This window comes from Trachemys scripta, chromosome 5 (assembly GCF_013100865.1).
Source record: "Trachemys scripta elegans isolate TJP31775 chromosome 5, CAS_Tse_1.0, whole genome shotgun sequence".
NCBI classification, from domain to species: Eukaryota; Metazoa; Chordata; order Testudines; family Emydidae; genus Trachemys; species Trachemys scripta.
The window spans coordinates 37,794,565-37,812,539 of NC_048302.1; the positions used below are offsets into that span (position 1 = coordinate 37,794,565).

At 44.5% G+C, this 17,975-nt stretch overlaps 1 protein-coding gene across 1 annotated transcript in view; it reads right to left on the reverse strand.

Moving 5' to 3' along the window:
* The window catches only part of SEC24D (SEC24 homolog D, COPII coat complex component), a 96,693-nt gene extending 85,663 nt beyond the window's left edge, over nucleotides 1-11,030 (reverse strand). The window contains exons 1-2 of the mRNA XM_034772959.1: nucleotides 10,882-11,030; nucleotides 6,785-6,978 (exon numbers count right to left, since the gene is read on the reverse strand). Of these exons, the coding sequence (XP_034628850.1) occupies nucleotides 6,785-6,935 (151 nt within the window). The 5' untranslated portion in view covers nucleotides 6,936-6,978; nucleotides 10,882-11,030. The remainder of the gene's footprint in view (nucleotides 1-6,784; nucleotides 6,979-10,881) is intronic.
* Between the last annotated feature and the right edge of the window lie 6,945 nt (nucleotides 11,031-17,975).

The following is a 17,975-nucleotide window of genomic DNA, read 5'->3' on the forward strand; positions in this document are numbered from 1 at the left end:
AAAGAAATCCTTCCCTGCAGTTAGCCAAGCGGGGAGGGGGGGGGAAGGGAAAGGGGGGGGGTCTTCCCTGATACCAGCCACGCAGCGGGGGGAAGGATAAAGCGATCATCCCAGAGAATTGGATGGGGGGGGGTTAGTTTGGTTTCTGTTGCTGCACGTTAACAGGAAAATCGCTGCACTCAACGGGCTTTGCTTGGTATGTGGGAAAGGAGGGCGCTGCTTGTAGGAAAGCTGAAGAAGCCGAAAGACAACGGCTTACCATGGCCACATGCAAGCCGAATTCTGTTGCCCAGACCTGCGTTTGTGCTCTCTAACGCCAAAGCCGCAGGCACTCAATATTAAGATGCAAAATGTGACCTTGTACCGAAATCACACGTGCTATGTAATGTGAATAGTGTTGTTCACCGTGAAAGAGTATAAGCATTGTTCTGTAAAATGTATCTTTTTAAATACTTCTCTCCCTTTTTTCCCCTCCCTCCCGCAGCTGCAAATTTTTCAAGCCTCCCTCCTCCATCCTGAAGGCTCTCTCAGATAAGGTGTCGAAAAAAGAGGACGCGAGACGAAATGTTCTCCGAAATCATGGAATCCACCCGCAATGAAAGAGCTCATCTGAATGAGTGGAAGGACACGGTAGCAAAGTACAGGAAAGATGCCAGTGAACATGAGGCCATGAGGGACGCTTGAGATGAGAGGTGGCAGGCTGCAACGCTGGGGCTGTTGCATGATCAAATGGACATGCTCCGGCGTCTGGTGGAGCTTCAGGAACGGCAGCAGGAGCAGACAGTGCTGCTGCTGCCGCTGTACAACCTCCCTCCCCCCTCACCATGTTCCATAGCCTCCTCACCCAGACATGTAACATGGGGTGGGGGGGGACTCCATGCACCCTCCCACTCCACCCCAGTGGACAGCCCAACCAAAAGGCTGTCATTACTTTGAACTCTTTTAGTGGTCTTTTCCTTCCCTCCTATCCTCCTCCCAAACCCCACCCAGGCTACCTTGTCAGTTCTTTCCCTCTTTTTACAATCAATTAATAAAGAATGCATGATTTTTAAATGATAGTTACTTTATTTCCTTTGAAAGCAAGCTGGGATCGAAGAGGGAGGGTGGGTTGCTTACAGAGAATGAGTCAATCAAGGGGGTGGGTTTTCATCAAGGAGAAACAAACAGAACGTTCACATGGTAGCCTGGCCAGTCACAAAACTGGTTTTCAAAGCTTCTCTGGTGCGTAGTGCTTCCTGGTGTGCTCTTCTAATCACCCTGGTGTCTGGCTGCGCGTAATCAGCAGCCAGGCAATTTGCCTCAGCCTCCCACCCTGCCATAAAGGTCTCCCCCTTACTCTCACAGAGATTGTGGACCACACAGCAAGCAGCAATAACAATTGGAATATTGGTTTGGCTGAGGTCTGAGCGAGTCCGTAAAGTGCGCCAGCGACCTTTTAAACGTCCAAATGCACATTCTACCACCATTCTGCACTTGCTCAGCCTGTAGTTGAACAGGTCCTGACTACTGTCCAGGCTGCCTGTGTATGGCTTCATCAGCCATGGCATTAAGGGGTAGGCTGGGTCCCCAAGGATAACTATAGGCATTTCAACATCCCCAACAGTTATTTTCTGGTCTGGGAAGTAAGTCCCTTGCTGCAACCGTTTAAACAGATTAGTGTTCCTGAAGACGCGAGCGCCATGAACCCTTCCCGGCCATCCCACGTTGATGTTAGTGAAACGTCCATTGTCATCCACCAGTGCTTGCAGCACCACTGAAAAGTACCCCTTGCGGTTTACATACTGGCTGCCCTGGTGCTCCGATGCCAAGATAGGGATATGGGTTCCATCTATCGCCCCACCACAGTTAGGGAATCCCATTGCAGCAAAACCATCCTCTATGACCTGCATGTTTCCCAGAGTCACTACCTTTGGTAGCAGCAGCTCAGTGATTGCTTTGGCTACTTGCATCACAGCAGCCCCCACAGTAGATTTGCCCACTCCAAATTGATTCCTGACTGACCGGTAGCTGTCTGGTGTTGCAAGCTTCCAAAGGGCTATCGCCACTCCCTTCTCAACTGTGAGGGCTGCTCTCATCTTGGTATTCTGGCGCTTCAGGGCAAGGGAATGCAAGTCACAAAGTTCCATGAAAGTGCCCTTATGCATGCGAAAGTTTCGCAGCCACTGGGAATCGTCCCACACCTGCAACACTATGCGGTCCCACCAGTCTGTGCTTGTTTCCCGGGCCCAGAATCGGCGTTCCACGGCATGAACCTGCCCCATTAACAGCATGATCTTCAAAGCGCCAGTGCCCGCTGTTTAATAGAATTTCATGTCCATGTCCTCATCACTCTCGTCACCGCGCTGCCGTTGCCTACTCCTCGTCGCCTGGTTTTGCAGGTTCTGGTTCAGCATAAACTGCATGATAACGCGCAAGGTGTTTACAATGTTCATGACTGCTGTCTTGAGCTGAGCGGGCTCCATGCTTGCCGCGGTATGGCGCCTGCACTGTTCACCCAGGAAAAAGGTGCGAAACGGTTGTCTGCCGCTGCTTTCCCGGAGGGAGAGGGAGGATGTACCCAGAACCACCCGCGACAATGTTTTTGGTCCCATCAGGCATTGGGATCTCAACCCAGAATTCCAATGGGCGGAAGAGACTGCTGGAACTATGGGATAGTTACCCACCGTGCAATGCTCCGGAAATCAACACTAGCCCCGGTACATGGACGTACACCGAATTAACGTGCTTAGTGTGGCCGCATACATTCAACTTTATACAACCTGTTGCCAAAAACTGGTTTCTGTAAGATCGGAATAATCCCGTAGTGTAGACATACCCAAAGAGATTGTGTAGGAAAGGAAAGAAAAAAAACAGAGTAGGAAGGTGAAAAAGATCCTGAAGTGAGAAAGGTAGGGAAGAGAAAGAGGAGAAAAAAAATTAAGAGCTAGGAAAGAGAGCCTCTGAACTAGTGCAGGAAAGTACCTGTGCACTTTTATACTGAAAGCTTATTTGGGAATTCCTAGCCTCCTCATTAAGCTTTTAATAAGAAGAAACACCGATGGTTAAGTTTCCCTCAGTAAGACAGTGCTTTTCAGAAAAACTGAAAGAGCTTCACAACACAGGCTTATCCTAAGAATGCCAGCTCACCTATACCCAGTATCCCTTCAGTAGGAGTAGAGTCCTGTGGCACCTTATAGACTAACAGACGTATTGGAGCATGAGCTTTCATTGGTGAATACCCACTTCTTCGAATGCATGTAGTGGAAATTTCCAGGGGCAGGTATAAATATGCAAGCAAGAGTGAGTCAGGCTAGAGATAACGAGGTTAGTTCAATCAGGGAGGTTGAGGCCCTCTTCTAGCAGTTGAGGTGTGAACACCAAGGGAGGAGAAACTGCTTTTGTAGTTGGCTAGCCATTCACAGTCTTTGTTTAATCTTGAGCTGATGGTGTCAAATTTGCAGATGAACTGAAGCTCAGCAGTTTCTCTTTGAAGTCTGGTCCTGAATTTTTTTTGTTGCAGGTTAGCTACCTTTAAATCTGCTAGTGTGTGTCCAGGGAGGTTGAAGTGTTCTCCTACAGATTTTTGTATATTGCCATTCCTAATATCTGATTTGTGTCCATTTATCCTTTTACGTAGGGACTGCTCATACTCCAATATGTCTGTTAGTCTATAAGGTGCCACAGGACTCTTTGCTTCTTTTACAGATCCAGACTAACTCGGCTACCCCTTTGATACTTCAGTAGGAGTGTTACTTAAACATTGAGAAATCCACACTGCTGACCAACTGTACGGAGATTACAATTTATAAAGAACAATAATGTAATGCAATTAATGTTCCAATCAGTGTTTCTTGGATTATTTCTCTTTTAGGTTAACTTTCCTTAAAGTTTGGATGGCTACCAACTTTGGTACTCTCCTTTCTGAATATTCCAAATAAAAAAAATTCTCATTTTCATTTGGCCAAACTCAGTCTTGGTATAAAGATTGCATTGCATTTGATAAAGAGTCCTGGCTCCTCACTCTAGGCTGAATTTGTTCCTGTCACTCATTTCATGAGAACAAGAAAAGTAGACAGGCTATTCAACAAACTACGTATACAATCTTGCGCAATATGAAGAAATCAGCCTTCTAATTAGCTGTTGATCCTGCTTAATATCTGAAAAATGTAAATCTTAATCTAAGTTTTCATCTTCTTATAGTCCTCTCTTATACGTCCTTCTATAAATGACTTGAAAAACAGCTCAAACATCTTTTCTATTTTAATATGTGCTCTCCCTGCCTCTCTGATGTTCTGATCCCCAGGGATCTGTACTGGGCCCAGTCCTATTTAACATATTCAGAAACAATCTGGAAAAAGGGGTAAACAGTGAGGTGGCAAAATTTGCAGATGATACAAAACTGCTCAAGATAGTTACGTCCCAAGCAAACTGCAAAGAACTATAAAAAGGATCTCATAAAACTGGGTGACTGGGCAACAAAATGGTAGATGACATTTAATGTTGATAAATGCAAAGTAATGCACATTGGAAAACATAATCCCAAGTATGCATATACAATGACGGGATCAAAATTAGCTGTTACCACTCAAGAAAGATCTTGGAGTCATTGTGGATAGTTCTCTGAAAACATCTACTCAAAGTGCAGCGGCAGTCAAAAAAGCGAACAGAATGTTGAGAATCATCAAGAAAGGGATAGATAATAAGACAGAAAATATCATATTGCCTCTATTTAAATCCATGGTACACCCACAACTTGAATACTGCGTGCAGATGTGGTCGCCCCATCTCAAAAAAGATATATTGGAATTGGAAAAGCTTCAGAAAAAGGCAACAAAAATGATTAGGGGTATAGAACGGCTTCCGTATGAGGAGAGAGGAATAAGACCGGGATTTTTCAGTTTGGAAAAGAGACGACTAAGGAGGGATATGATAGAGGTCTATAAAATCGTGAGTGGTGTAGAGAAAGTAAATAAGGAAGTGTTATTTACTCCTTCTCATAATACAAGAACAAGGGGCCACCAAATGAAATTAATGGGTAGCAGCATAGGCATCAACTTACCCCAGCGCCGGTGGGTGCTTGCGCCCCCCACCCCAGGCCCTGCTCCAACTTTACCCTTTCCCTGTCCCTGCCCCTACCCCGCCCCCATTCCAACCCCTTCCCCAAATCCCTGCCCCGGCCCCGCCTCTTGCCTAAGCGCGCCGCCTTCCCCCTCCTCTCCCCTCCCTCCCAGCCGTGCGAAATAGCTGTTTCGCGGTGCAAGCGCTGGGAGCTAGGGGGAAAAAGCGGGCATGCGGCATGCTCAGGGGAGGAGGCGGAGCGTAAGCGGAGGTGAGCTGGGCGGGAGGGCAGTGAGCTGCCGGTGGATGCTGAGCACCCACCAATTTTTCCCTGTGGGTGCTCTAGCCCCGGAGCACCCACAGAATCAGCACCTATGGGTAGCAGGTTTAAAACAAACACAAGGAACTATTTTTTCACGCAACGCACTGTCAACCTCTGGAACTCCTTGCCAGAGGGTGTTGTGAAGGCCAATACTATAATGGGGTTCAAAAGGGAGCTAGATAGATTCATGGATGATAGGTCCATCAATGGCTATTAGCCAGGATGGGCAGGAATGGTGTCCCTAGCCTCTGTTTGCCAGAAGCTGGGATTGGGTGACAAGGCATAGATCACTTGATGATAATCTGTCTGTTCATTCCCTTTGGGGCACTTGCCATTGGCCACTGTCAGGGGACAAAATACTGGTCTTGATGGACCTTTGGTCTGACCCAGTATGGCCGTTCTTATGTTGGCCAAAACTTGTATGTCATTTCCCTTTGCAGACTCAGTAACCTGCCCATCAATGTTGTTAAGTTTTCCTCCCCACTTTTTTAAGCCTTACTCTTTGGTTAAAGGCTACTACCCTGATTTTTCTCTCCAGTATATACTCCTTTAACTTAATTGAAATTACACCTGATATATACAGGTCAGTGAGTAGAGAAACAGGTCTTCTATAGGTTGCCATTATAAATCTTTGGTCATTTTCTTGCATCAACCCTATGCAAGTTCAATCACATACTCTACTTTCTAAAAAAATCTGGAGCCTCAGTTTGGCAATCTTTTTTTGAGTTTTGTATCCTGACGTGTGTATGTACAAATATTGACTGCAGCTGTCCTGCTTTGCTTTATCTGATGTCTGTCAATTACCGTGTATTAATCAGTAGACATATCATTCTGAGATATAATGAGCAACTTTCCATCCAGTCTATAAAAACTAGTCAGGTTATTTTCCCTATTAGAAGCCAATTGGCTCATATATGATCAGATAGTTGGCCTATGTTTTCCTCTTTTTAACCAACCCCACCACAGAAAAAACAAACTCAGTGAGTACAATACTGAGTAAAGTACCAACTGGATGTTACAGTCTAGATCCCGGTTAGGCTCTCATTAATCTTTTTAATCAATTATTGATCCTACAGCAGAAAACAGCTCATTTCTGAAGTGGCCACCTCCCATCAAAGAGGTTAGCTTAGAACATACCTCTCTTTGTTTTCAGAAAAGATTTTTAACTCTTTCCTTCTCTCTGCATATATTAGGCATTTCTTATCACTCTGGTATCCAAACACAACTACTACTTACTGTTCCCTGCAAAGCAAAATTCACATGCCGTGTAAGTATACATGAAAGGCCTCTTTGTTGCTCTGCATATTGTCTTATCATTTGCACTAAATCAAGACGGAGCATTTTGCACTGGTGTAAATGATTAGATGAGATGCAAGACAATTAAGAATCAGGCCCTGAGCACACAGTACGCTAGTATTGCCTTACCTGACTGAGGTGCCGAGTATGATTGGTTTGGGTCGCCATAATGCCCATAAAGAGGTGAAGAAGTAGGTGGTCCAAAGCCTGTAGAAAAACCTCCAATACCCGGTTGGGATTGGGAATATGGAGGTGTTGCAACATAACCTTGTTGGCTCATTCCGATACTATTCTCATTCCAAATGGGAATCTTCCTTACGAGTCTGTAAAGGAAAGATTTCCATCAACACTTACTCCATAGCATCCTACGCGACTAACATTTTTGTTACTAAAAGGGATGCATGAAAACCTTAAGGCAACACAAACTCCGAGTCGAGAAGAGAACAATTTTGTTCCCATCTCTTCCACAGCCTTACTGTGTGAACTTGAACAAATCACTAAATTTATCTGGACATAGTCACTCCATCCCAGGGGAAAAGATTACAGAGTTGGAGTTTGTTTTTTTGGGGGGTGATCTCTGTGGAAGAAAACTCCTTACACTGTTCTATTAGGAGGGGGAGAGAATGGCCTGCGTTTGCCCCCAAAGAATAGACTGTGGGTCCGCTTCCCAAACACCACAGATCCCACAGATACAGAGGAAATGCAAGAAAAGCAGAATCAGGATGGGGCAGGACCACTCCAGCAACTACTCGTCCTACCCCAATACACCTCTTGCACCAGGGTGTCTTGCAGAAGAGGAGAGAGGCACAGAGCCAGTTGTGCATTGAGCCTCCTGAACCGGGCATATTCCCAGTAGTGAGGGATGATTCAAGGTCCTTTCATGCTGGTTTAGCTGGAGCAAAGGGCCTACAGTGCACGGATGAATTAATCTCTATAACTGCAAATCCAGAATGTCTCACCCATCTGCATTAGCACCACAGCTCAGGCGTTGGACCCCTTTCAGATTTAAGCAGAACAAAAAGTTATTCGCTTTCTTTGTCCCAGTCATTTTTATTACTCCAAGAGAAGCCGGCAAGTATGTCAACACCAGCTACTTCAGTTATCAGTGCCTTCCTAACCCCATTACTCAACCTGACTCCCTGCTACCCAGCTCTGCTCCTTACAGACCTCCCCACCTCTGGTCACAGGGAGGCAGGCTGGACAATGGGGCATGGAGGCTCAGTAAACACAACAGGGTACAGGAGACCTGCTTCCTAACCAATCCCAGGTTCATATTCACAGCTGATGGCTGGCTGGGCAGGCTCCCTCCAGTTAGCCTTTACAGATCCCAGCCAGCCAACCAGCTAGCTACCTAACCCCTGCTTTCCTTTATCTTTCTGCTTTTTACTTTGACAGACCCAATCTTCTTTTCCATTGATTGCCCAGACAAACTTGCTCATCATCATCAGAACATGGATCCTTCTAGCAAATGCATAAAAGTGTTTCAACAGACAAGAAGTTGCTACCCCCTTCCCACAGGGCAACTTCAGCTGCCACTCTCCCCTTCTTCCACCCCCACTGTTTTATTAGCATTTGATTTAAAGAGAAACAAAAACCAACACCCACATGTGACTTTAGACCTTCTGATGCCAGGAATTTCGTTTCATTCTGTTTGAAACCTTGATCTCACTTGTAATAACACTTTGGGCATTTGTTTGTTACAGGAAGGTCTTATTTTCAAGACAAGAAAAGCAGTGCTTTTCCCTGGGTAGGGCTAAAAATTAAGATGAATATTATAAACTCTGAAGCATAGTGCATTGAGCTAGACTACCACATTTCATAACGCTACTTTGTATTTACATAGCACCTTTCACTAGGGGATGTGAAAATGTTTTACAAATATTAAAATTGTTTACTTACCCAGCCCTGTTAGTTAATTATCATTATCCCTTTTTTACAGAGTGAAGAAACCAAACCAGAGAATCCCCTGAATCAAAATTTGAAAAAAATAAAATCCACTGATTTTTGGTAACCAACGTGAGACTGACTGTTCGGAGATACTGAGCATCCAAAACCCCAAATGAAATCAAGGAGAGCTGAGAGTACTCAGCACCCAAGGGGCCTTAAGTTGTGCACACATACACACACACACAAAATAAGGCACCCCAAATTAATGGGCACTCCTGGAAAATGTTGCCTAAGTGTCCTTCCCAGGTTAGACAGGAAATTAGTGGCTAAACCAGGAACAAGTCCCAGATCTCCTTACACCCAGTCCTATGGTGAATGCTCACAATTCTCCTATACACAAGATTCCCCAATTGTTTAAGATATTTTTGTTAAGATATTTTGTTTAAGATATTCAGCAGTTCCAAACAGATAAGATGACAGAGCTGTCATTTGTTCCTTAGCTACTAAGGTAAAGCTTGAAAAAAGAGAAAGCCTAGAGCGTGCTTTGTTGCCAGTAGTACTTTTTTTTTCCCCCAGCAGAGAGAGACGTGGCAACATGAGCTTTGGTCACTCTAGAATAGATTTACCTAACAGTCAGCACTAAATGTAGGAAGAGAGAAATCTTCACTCTAAGAAGGTTTCAGCAGCCAACACCTTTCTTAGCCCTGACAGTATTCAAGGGAAACAACTTCCTCCACTACTCAGTCACCAAAAAAAACCCAAAACAACTTGCCACGTCAAACTTTCCACACATTAAAAAAAAAAAAAAAAAAAGAGAGATATTGTGTAAGAAGGAGGGGGACTCTCAAACATAAACATAATGCCAATTTACTAATCTGACTCATCTTGTACTGTATTTCATATGCATCAGAAATAACCCCCCTCAGACACAGATATACATATATACAGAACACACAGTGAAACCTGCTCCAAAACACTACCCAAGATACCAGCATCAAATGATCCACTAGTTAAGGCTGGACTTTTAATTAGAGATATACAAAACTGTACAGGAAACTACACAGGAAATTTTAAGATCGCCTCTTAAACCAGGGGTCTTCTATTGCATGTGGTGTCCTTTTCACAAGTTTCTCTATTGATATATCTACATATAAATATAAATAGAAAAAAGTTTTATTTCCTCTGTTCTCTTATCATTATGTCTTTCCCAAAACCCTCCCTAACACTTCACTTATTCAAATGACATCAGTAGTCAGCTAGGTTGCAATCCTGCAGCTGTGTCCATTCAGGATAATTGCTGTGCCCATGCAGAGTTCCACTGAAATCAGTGTGGCTCTGGAAAAGCACATAGGCCCATCCACACAGGTGCCACTATAAGATCAGGGACTTATACCTACAATATAAAAACACACTCACCCCTATGCAAGGGAGTTGGTTGTTATTTTTATTATTTAAGTGCTAGTGTGTTTGGTGTTGCACAATACATAGAGGGAGCCAGGGTCCCTGCCCCTAGCACCTTACAAACTTAGACAATTGGTACAATTTTTGCATACTATACACTAGAAAGCCAGAGAACAATCCAAGCTGAAAGCAGTGATGACTGAGCTCAGGGGTGAAAACATTTTTACTGTACTGTGCATTTTCCCCTTAATAATACTGTGTATGAGAGACATTCCTCCACTGGTCTCCCACCTGAATTACTCATGTAGAATATACATGTTCACCTGGGCTCCCCCTTAGTTCTGTGCATGTAGGGTGCATGTTCCCCTGATCGCACTGTTACCTAGTATATTGGATACACCCCATCCCATTGCTCTCCAGTGCGGGATGCATACCTCTCACCCTGGGATGTGTGTATAATGCACTCCACTCTGCTGCTCCCCAATACTGTGCATACAGGATTCAAGTCCCTCACAATACTCCAACTCTGTGTTTAGAGCAAACCCCGACACTGTATATATATGATGTACTCTTCCCCCAGGTCTCCAGTTCTGTATATGCACCCCCCATGTACTCCCAATACTGTGTATAGAGATAGTATCTACTCCTTCCCCAAGTTTCCAGTGCTGCTCATATAAGACACACCCCACGTTGTACTCCAAGTTATGTGCATATAGGCTGCACCACCAAGCCCCAGCTGGTGTGTATTAAGGGTGCACCCTTATGCCGCACCCCCCAAGCTGTACACATAGGATGTACACCACCCTGCAAGCCCCCCAATGCTGTGTATATAGGACGCAGCCCCTGCTGCTCCCTAACAGGGAGTATATAGGATGCACCCCCTTGCTGTGTGCATATAACGCACCCTGCTCCCCACGACTGAACCAGGTTTCCATTACCTGTGCACTGTGTGCAGCCCCCCTCCCCCGTGTCTCTCTGGCTCGCACGCTCGGGCCGGTCACACAGCAGCTGTCTCCGGCGCGTGGATCCCGGCTCCTCTCCGCTCGCGGCCGCCCAGTGAACTGCCACGTCTAACAGCGCGCGCCGGGAGCCGCCGCGGGCACGCGCCGCTGCACACAGCCCGGCTCCGAAACACGCTCCCTCATTCAGGCGCATGCCCGAGAGAGAAGGCCGAGCAGGCGCAGTGACAACCCTGAAGCCGCCGCCCTCACCTGCCTGCAGAATCGGCTCCATAACAGAGCGCGGCGAGGACTGAAGAAGGAAGGGCAGAGGAGCCGCGGAGGGACTGGGATGCGGACAGTGGTGCAGCAGGGGGTCTGCCGTGTGCTTTCCCTGCAGTGGGGCAGTACAGCTGTCAGGAGGGAAAAATTAACCCAGAGAGAGGGGGGAAAAGGGCAGGGTTGTACTATTTGGGGTTTCCTTAAAGCCCCAGCTCCTGGAGTCCTGAGATTCTCCACTTATGCTTAAAGAGGATGTCACTGAATCTGGCTGGGGGTGGTGGAGGGAAGCTGGAAAATATGACTCCCAGCTGGCTCAAAACCCAAAGGCAGATAGAAGGACTCTCTGCTTTTTAAAAGCTCATTTTAAAACCAACCTTGTGATTTTTTTTGAGGTTTTGCTCATGACTTTAGAACACTTGGGGATGGCAATATTGTGAGGGACACTTTAACATTTGGGAGATGTAGTCCCTGATCCTGCAGAAAGCACAGCAATGATAGGCTACATGTGGGCACAGAGGTGTGGTTTGCTTGGTAGGAGTAGGGTTTAGCATTACTGTGCAATCAGTGGGTGATGGTAGAAGATCAACTGAACGTGAGATCCCTGGGCAGTGTTGTCACTAAGAGAGCAAATATGATTCTTGAGAGTATAAGTAAGGAAACAGCAATAGCAAGTAAGAGTAGGGAGGTGATATTATCACTGGTGAAACCATTAGTGAAATACTGTATCCAGTGCTGGTAGGTACAAAAGAGGTTGAAAAATAAGAAAGGGTTCAGAAAATAGCTACAAGAATGATTCAATGGGAGACTAAAGCAGCTCAATCAATTTAGCTTATTAAAGAGAAGATTAAACAGTGACTTGATCACTGTCTAAGACCCTGGGGGGGGGGGGGGAAAGAATCAGAGAATCATATATCAGGGTTGGAAGGGACCTCAGGAGGTCATCTAGTCCAACCCCCCTGCTCAAAGCAGGACTAATCCCCAACTAAATCATCCCAGACAGGGCTTTGTGAAGCCTGACCTTAAAAGCCTCTAAGGAAGGAGATTCCACCACCTCCCTAGGTAACCCATTCCAGAACTTCACCACCCTCCTAGTGAAAAAGTTTTTCCTAATATCCAACCTAAACCTTCCCCACTGCAACTTGAGACCATTGCTCCTTGTTCAGTCATCTGGTACTACTGAGAACAGTCGAGATCCATCCTCTTTGGAACCCCCTTTCAGTTAGTTGAAAACAGCTATCAAATCCCCCCTTCTCTTCTGCAGACTAAATAATCCCAGTTCCCTCAGCCTCTCCTCTAGCCCCCTAATCATTTTTGTTGACCTCCGCTGGACTCTTTCCAATTTTTCCACATCCTTCTTGTAGTGTGGGGCCCAAAACTGGACACAGTACTCCAGATGAGGCCTCACCAATGCGGAATAGAGGGAATGATCACGTCCCTTGATCTGCTGGCAATGCTCCTACTCATACAGCCCAAAATGTCGTTAGCCTTCTTGGCAACAAGGGCACACTGTTGACTCATATCCAGCTTCTCATCCACTGTAACCCCTAGGTCCTTTTCTGCAAAACTGCTCCCTATCTGCTCGGTCCCTAGTCTGTAGCAGTGCATGGGATTCTTCCGTCCTAAGTGTAGGACTCTGCACTTGTCCTTGTTGAACCTCATCAGATTTCTTTTGGCCCAATCCTCCAATTTGTTAAGGTCCCTCTGTATCCTACCCTCCAGCATATCTACCACTCCTGCCAGTTTAGTGTCATCTGCAAACTTGCTGAGGGTGCAGTCCACGCCATCCTCCAGATTATTAATGAAGATATTGAACAAAACAGGCCCCAGGACCGACCCTTGGGGCACTCCACTTGATACCGGCTGCCAGCTAGACCTGGAGCCATTGATCACTACTTGTTGAGCCCGATGATCTAGCCAGCTTTCTATCTACCTTATAGTCTAGTCATCCAGCCCATACTTCTTTAACTTGCTGGCAAGAATACTGTGGGACACCGTATCAAAAGCTTCACTAAAAATTACTGATGGTGGAGGGCTCGAGTGTAGAGATGGCCTAAATTTCTTAGGGGTGTGGATTTTTCACACTGCTGAGTGACATAGCTGGGTCAATTTAACTTTTTAGTGTAGATCTGGCCTTATTCTGGTCTCAGTCTCTCCCTGTTTCTTGCCTGCAACCCAGCATATCTTCTTCACACATATCCACCTGGTCAGAATAATACCCTGAGGAACCCTCCACCTAGTTTCTGGGCAGACTATTAGGCTTTGTTTTAGATGTGGCCCTTTAACTGTCTCTTCCAGCTATTTTAAGCAAAGGGCACATTCACTCACCAGGTTCAATATGGTTTTAACTCAACCCATAACAAGGTTTAACCCAGCTCATAAGAATACTTAAAATACCCAAATATATTTTTAAAGTGACAGAAGCCATAACGTGTCACAGACTGTGAAATAAGCCCTTCCCCATGAAATCTGATCTCTCCCTTGCTGCTGGGAGTGCCCCAGCTGGGGGTCTCCTCTCTGCAAGTCCCCGCTGGTCTGGGGAGGGACAGGACTTGTCCGTCCCCTGCACATCCGCTCTCGTGGGGGGGGGGGGGGAGATCAGACCCACCTCGGAGTGCCTCCCCCTGCTGCAGGAAGCTCCAGTGCTGGGCAGCAGCCCTGGAAGTTCCTTCAGCTGGAGGAGGCTTGTGAAGGTGGGTCCGATCTCCCGCTGCTGCCGGGAGCACCCCAGCCAGGGGGCCCCTAGCTGCGAGGCCCTGCTGGGCTCGGGAAGGACAGGACCCACCTCTGGGTACCTTTGGGGTTGGGACCCCATGGTTACAACATCATGAAGTTTCAGATGTAAACAGATGAAATTGACCAATTTTTAAACCCTCTGGCTGTGAAATTGATCAAAATGGAACGTGAATTTGGTAGGGCCCTACATATCATGAACAGAGATCCTTAATATAGGGATGATCTCATGGGCCACTTGCCAATTTGATACCACCCTTACCAGTAGCAAACAGACCTTAGCTCAATGAAAAAGTGTAATTTTAGGACAATATTAAAGAGAACCCAGATTAAAAAGTCCAAACAGACCCAGTGAAACAATTTAAATTGATCAAAAAGGACTCTGGAGATTGAGGGAATCATAAATCAGGTTGCACCTGGCAGAAAGGATTACTGGTTGAAGACTAAGGGTACGTCTATACTTACCTCTGGGTCCGGCGGTAAGCAATCGATCTTCTGGGATCAATCCCGGAAGTGCTCGCCGTCAACTCCAGTACTCCTGCTCCGCGAGAGGAGTATGCGGAGTTGACAGGGGAGCCTGCCTGCCGCGTGTGGACCCACGGTAAGTTCGAACTAAGATACTTCGACTTCAGCTACGTTATTCACGTAGCTGAAGTTGCGTATCTTAGTTCGAAGTGGGGGGTTAGTGTGGACCAGCCCTAATAGATGCTTCACTGCTCCAAGTGGGACTCCCATCGTTTGGTATAAGGAGAGGTCTGTTTCCTTTAATCTTTTGCAAGACATACACAGATATATACTTACTTGCAGTACATTATTTCGCCAGTAGATATCTATGTAAATTGTATAGAGTTCCAGGCAGGTGTGGTCCATGATGAAAAAAAGAGACAAAGCTGGTATTGAAGCTGTGCAGAAGCTTGCCTGTTCATGTCTATAGTAAAGTTTGTAGTTCTATTTAATGAAAGCTTCCTATAAGACAGACTGATTCCATATCTCACAGCATATAGTACACAGCCTTAAACCAGTGTGGGGAAGAGGAAAGAGGACCTCTACCTTGGCCAATGATTTGTTTGTAAGGGGAGCTTTCCCTTCCAAGCTCTTTGATCCCTGGCTCCAAATGTTTACTGAATCCTCTGGATGGGACATTATTTTCCCTATTATTATAAACGATCTTATATTTTCATTTTTATTTGCAAATTACATCATAGTATGCTATTTAACTTAATGTGCAACTTTTAGACTGTTATGTATCTTCCCTTCTGCCCCTCAGGAATAAACCACTGGAAAGGGCAGTCTCTCCCTTGATCACTTATCACTTGAATAACTAGTCCAAAGAGCTAGAGCTCCAGGATAACTAGTTAGATGGGACTGGTTGTTTTGATTGCCACAGTTATGGGTCCTGGCACAGAACCATCATATATGACTAGGCTTCTGTTAATAAATATAAATTGTGTAGGTAGCTGAGCTCTAAGTCCAGGTCATATTCAAGGAGCTTTAAGAAAGAACTAGACTTGAGGCCTGATTAATGCCCAACCCAAATAATTAGTACCAGTTCTTTACAGGAGGCTGGGTCCTCTCAGGATATTGGGGTTCTTTTATTTATATTGTTATCTCCTCCCTTTTCCCAGTGTGGTGACTCTGCTTCAGTGCCCTGTTCTGTTGAAGTGCCTCTTCTGCTACTCCATCAGAGACACTTTAAAATTACTACTGCCCTCTTTTTTCACGGTTCCCTCTGTTGGAGCCTAGGACTTGGTCAAACTCCCCTCTGACTACGTGCTCACATTCTCAGAACACCTTGATGGATTAACCCACTGTTCTTGGAGAGATTTGTAGGCTGAGGATCATACAGTTTCAGGCCACTCCTTTTGTCATTTGCAGTAGACCTAATTGACTGCTTCACCCACAAATAGCTGAGTAGAGCTGTGACACCAGCCCCCACTGAGCAGACTTAATGGATAATGGTTTTATATTTATATAGCACTGTTCAACTCAAAGGATCACAAAATGCTTTACAAGCTGTTATAGAAGTTATATAAGGCAATCACTTCATCACTAAAATGGCGCCATTTCTGAAGTGAAAGGTGGCACCTTTTTAACAATGAATAGCAACACTAAACAATAATTTAAAAGGCAGGAGGTGAAACATGCCATATCCATTTGAAAATGCAAGGTGAACTTAGATAAGCAGAAAGTAATTTACCCAAGGTGGAATTTTGCCAGCACAGAGAGTTTAATACCCTACATTGGGAACGTTCCTTAGACTTTTTAATGACTGCTGGTGGTTTAGGATCTTGTTTATTCATCTTATTTAAAAAGTCACCACTCTCCATAACATAGTCCATGCTGAGGTATTGAGTCCTTGGTGAGTCAGAGGGAGAAGTGCTACTCACTAAATCACTTTCTACAATATCTAGGTGTTCCTTGTTCATCTCTCATCCTGAGCACAGAGCTGGCATGATGCTATTTAGTTTATGAGAGCAGATGGGAACCCAGCATAAAACAGTATAGCTGCAGGCCACTTTTTTTACACCTGTACCCAATGACTAATTTGGAGACCTTCCCCTGTGTCTATATGGAAATGATTCATTTTGTGATAGAAGTATTTTTCCAAATAAGTAAATAAAGAAGAAACATTTTTTTCCTCAATTCTAATGATTTCTGTAGTATGTATATATAAAACCTGGAGGTTTTCCAGTTTTAGAAAAATCTCAAGACAATAGAGGATTGTGGTTCAACATATAAATGCTGCAGAATTTGCAAACATTTTATCTTAACTGTAATTGAATATCACAAACCCAGGAGACAAGGAAAAAAACATTGCTCTTATTTTACAGATGGGTAAACTGGGGCATGGTGGGGTGAAGACTAACATTTTCAAAAGTGTCCACTAATTTTGAATACCTTAGTTTTTGAGTTCCCAATCTGAGACACCCCAGAGTTGCTGAGCACCCATAACTCCCATTGACTTCAATGGGAGTTTTGCTTGAGTAGAGAACACTGAATATGACCCTTTAGTCCTGATGTTGCAAAGACACGTGCTTAGCTTTCTGTACACAGGTAGTCCTTCTGAAATCATTGGGACCTCTCATGTGCATAAAGTTAAGCACATATGTAAGTCTTTGAATAATCGAGACCTTGATATGTATCAAGATAACCTTTCTATTCATTAGTTTGTACTTGAGATGTTGCTAATAAACAAAGGCATAAATAGCCTAATTTGGCAGATGGTTTATGAACTCCATTCTTCCCAGAAAAATCATAACAAAAACTAAGAAGTGGTGTCAGTTTGTATAAAGAAAATCCTTCAAAAGCCAAGTGCAGCATATCTCCACTACACATGTGGGAGGTGCAACGTTATTTTCAAGACTGAACTCATTAAGTGTGAAACATGATGCAGCTATTTTATCCACCAGGCTACTCTATCTTCAGTGATCATGCATGGGAGTTTACAGGATTATTTTGGTCACTGGAGGGCTTCCATATAATTAATTCAGTAGAATCATGTGGAGCAATACAAGGGGGGGAAACGTACTATTAAAATGAATGTAGTGGTTATTCCCAGGCAATCCCCTCTCAAAAAAAAACTTAACCTGACGCTAACGCTAGGAAAAAGCAATCCAGGTACTGAATGAAGCAGGGAACTTGCCTAAAAACATAGCATATCATTTAAGTTAAAAAGTAGTATCGTCATGCATATGCACAAGGGGCAAAATTAAAGTTGCATAACATTTTCTACCTTTTGAGTGCTTGATTTTCAACCTTAATAGAGTTCTTTTAATGTAGGGTTTTTAATGTAATTTGTATTTGCATATATGCATGCTTTGTCAAGTAGAATTGCAAAGTAATGGATACATAAGAAAAATTGCCCCAAAACATAACTACATAAAAATTACTAATACAATCAGAAATAAAAAAAAAATTCACACCACCCATTATAATTGAAAAATAGAAATGTCTCATTGAACAGCTACAAGGCTAGCAGTTTCTAAATGTGTTACTGGAGACATATGATATATATTGGAAAAAATGAATCAAAGTTTTCAGATAACTCACATCACTATAATTAGGATGGAGAATTGGGGCTA